The sequence below is a fragment of the Lepus europaeus genome, chromosome 20 (genome assembly GCF_033115175.1).
Source record: "Lepus europaeus isolate LE1 chromosome 20, mLepTim1.pri, whole genome shotgun sequence".
In the NCBI taxonomy this organism is placed as follows: domain Eukaryota; kingdom Metazoa; phylum Chordata; class Mammalia; order Lagomorpha; family Leporidae; genus Lepus; species Lepus europaeus.
The window spans coordinates 10,718,814-10,721,797 of NC_084846.1; the positions used below are offsets into that span (position 1 = coordinate 10,718,814).

Consider the following 2,984-nt stretch of genomic DNA (forward strand, 5'->3'; position numbering starts at 1 on the left):
CAAAACATGAGGGTCTGAGGGTTAACCTCATCCCAAGTGCTAGGACGTTCTTGGGGTCGCAGGCATACAAACACAAAGAATTAAATTCCATCAACAATGGGACAAGGACACAAACCATGAACTCCAGATGAGAATACAGCCAACTGATTCCCTAGCTTCAGCCTTTGAGACTTGAACAGATTAAAACCACAGCCACGTGGCTGGCATTGTGGTGTGGGGGGTTAAGCCGCTACTAGTCATGCCACATCCCATCCTAGCACCTGCCTGATTCCCTGCTGCCACATTTCAATCCAGCTCCCTGCTGATGTACCTGGCAAAGCTGCAGAAGATGGTCCAAGTGCTTGAGTCTCTGCCACTCACATGGGAGACCTCGATGGAGTTTCTGGATCCTGGATGTCGCAAGCATTTGAAGAATGAATAGTGGATGCAAGCAAGATCTCTCTCTCTCTCTCTCTCTCTCTCTCAACTCTGCTTTTCAAAATAAATCTTTAGGTGTGAAATTGACACTTTTTGATACAATGATTTTGAACATCCTTTGTTTTGATTGTTGAGGAATACTGTTTTGTTTGTTTATTTCTTCTTTATACTATTTATTGAACTCTCTACTTAATATAAGGTTAATTTTATGAGTATAATGTTAACTGAAGATTGATCTTTGGAAAAAGAATACAAGTCCAGGGTGGGGCAGCACTGTGGTTCAGCAGGTAAAAGCAGCTGCCTGCAGTGCCAGCATCCCATATGGGTGCTGGTTCAAGTCTCGGGTGCTCCACTTCTGATCCAACTCTCTGCTGTGGCCTGGGAAAACAGTAGAAGATGGCCCAGGTCTTTGGGCCCTTGCACCTATATAGGAGACCTGGAGGAAGCTCCTGGCTCCTGGCCTTGGATTGGCGCAGCTCTGGCCATTGTGGACAGTTGGGGAGTAACCAGTGGATGGAAGATTCTCTCTCTCTCTCTCTCTCTCTTCCTCTCCTTCCCTCTCTGTGTAGCTCTGACTTCAAAATAAATAAATAAATAAATCTTCTTTAAAAAAAGAAAATGAGCAGGAATGGGAGAGGGAGGAGAAAGGATGGTGGGGAGAATCATTGTGTTCCCAAGTTAGTATATATGAAGTGCATGAAGTTTGTATTCCTTATCAAATTAAAATAAAAAAGAAATCTTGAGAAAACAAGAAATGAGAAAACCCAGTAGTGCCATATTTGGACTTCTGAGCTACAGAAAGGAGATGCAGTTACAAACAGAAAAGGTTGGACTTCATCAAAACTTTGGGTATGTTTGCTCATCAAATGACCCCATGAATAAAATGGGAAGGAAACCCACTCATTAGAGAAACATAGTCACTAATTACTAGGGTACTTCAGAAAGTTCGTGGAAAGATAGATCTAAAAGTAAGTTTATCTTAGTGCAAATTTTTTTAATAACTATGTATACCCAGGATGTTCAAAAGTTCATGAAAATGCTTCGAGGGAAACAATTATGTATGGATTTCAAATTTTTTGCTGCCCAATAAATATCTTAAATTCTACTTTCCAAAGACTTTTTATTTGAAAAATTATATATATATATATATATATATATATATATATATATATATTTGAGCAAAGCACCCCCATTAGAACCCAGACAGCAAAGCCTCAAGGTCCACTCTAGGAAGTGCTCTGTGCCCTCACTCTAGAACACACTCGTCCTGGCACAGGGCCACCGTTGCTGTCACTGTGACAACAGGCTGTGTAGAAGCTTCCTCAGGGCTCCTTTCATGTCCCTGTTCCTCAGGCTGTAGATGAAGGGATTCAGCATGGGGGTGACCACCGTGTACAGAACTGAGGCAAACACCCCTGCCCAGGATGCTCGTGACCAGGTGGAACTGAGGTAGACCCCCAGGCAGGTCCCATAAAACAAGGAGACAACAGAGAGGTGAGACCCACAGGTGGAGAACACCTTATGCTTCCCTCCTGTGGTGGAGATCCTCAAGACAGAAGCCACGATCTGAGAATAAGAGAAAAGGATTCCTGCCAGAGGGAAAAAGCCCATGATCCCCGTGACAAGGTACAAGATGATGTTGTTGATGAAGGTGTCGGAGCAGGCAAGTTTGAGAACCTCAGGGAGTTCACAGAAATAGTGTGGGATTTCAACGATGGCACAGAAAGAGAGTCGCAATGTAGAGAGACTCTCGGGTAGGGCCCCCAACACGCTGATGAGCCAGCTCAGGAGAAGGAGCTGAGCACAGAGCCTGGAGTTCATGATGTCTGTGTAGCGCAGCGGGTGACAGATGGCCACGAAGCGGTCGTAAGCCATCACCGTCAGAAGGAGATTGTCCAAGAGTCCAAAAACTGTGAAGAAGAACATCTGGGTGATGCAGCCTGCATAGCTGATGGCTTTGCTCTGTGTCTGGATGTTCACCAGCATCTTGGGGACAGTGGTGGAGGTGAAGCAGATGTCAGAGAAAGACAGGTTGGAGAGGAAGAAGTACATGGGTGTGTGGAGGTGGGGGTCTGAGAGGATGGCCAGGATGATGAGTAGGTTCCCAGCGACTGTCACCAGGTAGAGAGATAAGAACATCCCGAAAAGACAAGGCTGTATCTCTGGCTGCTCTGAGAGTCCCAGGAGGAGAAATACAGGAATCCTGGTGTGGTTTCCTGGTTCCATGTAAGAGGAATTCCTGCAAGGCAGAGGCAGAAACAAGGGTAAACAACCAACAGGAGTTTAGGAAAGGTGATGGCTTCTAACTTGAATCTGATGCATTGACAAGACCCAGCTCCTTCATAATGGTCCCTTCTTTTCTTTCTGTCAATGTTGAATTTCCAAATTCCGCCATCTTTGCCCGTGTTTCCAACCGGAGCTAGAAAATCTGATTTAGTACTCAGAGCTGACTTCACCCGTCCTATTGCCCCGACACCTGCACTATTCAGACTTTGTCAACTCAGATGAATCTGAGTTACTCTGTGCTTTACTCTTAAATGCAACAACAATTATAACATTTGGAATAG

The 2,984-nt window shown here is 44.8% G+C and overlaps 1 protein-coding gene across 1 annotated transcript; it reads right to left on the reverse strand.

The window, feature by feature from the left end:
- Positions 1-1,707: 1,707 nt before the first annotated feature.
- On the reverse strand, positions 1,708-2,643 carry LOC133749284 (olfactory receptor 7C2-like). The gene has a single exon (XM_062178492.1). The coding sequence runs from the start codon at positions 2,641-2,643 to the stop codon at positions 1,708-1,710; it is 936 nt and encodes a 311-aa protein (XP_062034476.1).
- Positions 2,644-2,984: the final 341 nt, after the last annotated feature.

What these genes read in the sequence shown, in the direction of transcription:
- LOC133749284 (XM_062178492.1), bottom strand. Translation starts at nt 2,643, where the DNA reads ATGGAACCAGGAAACCACACCAGGATTCCTGTATTTCTCCTCCTGGGA.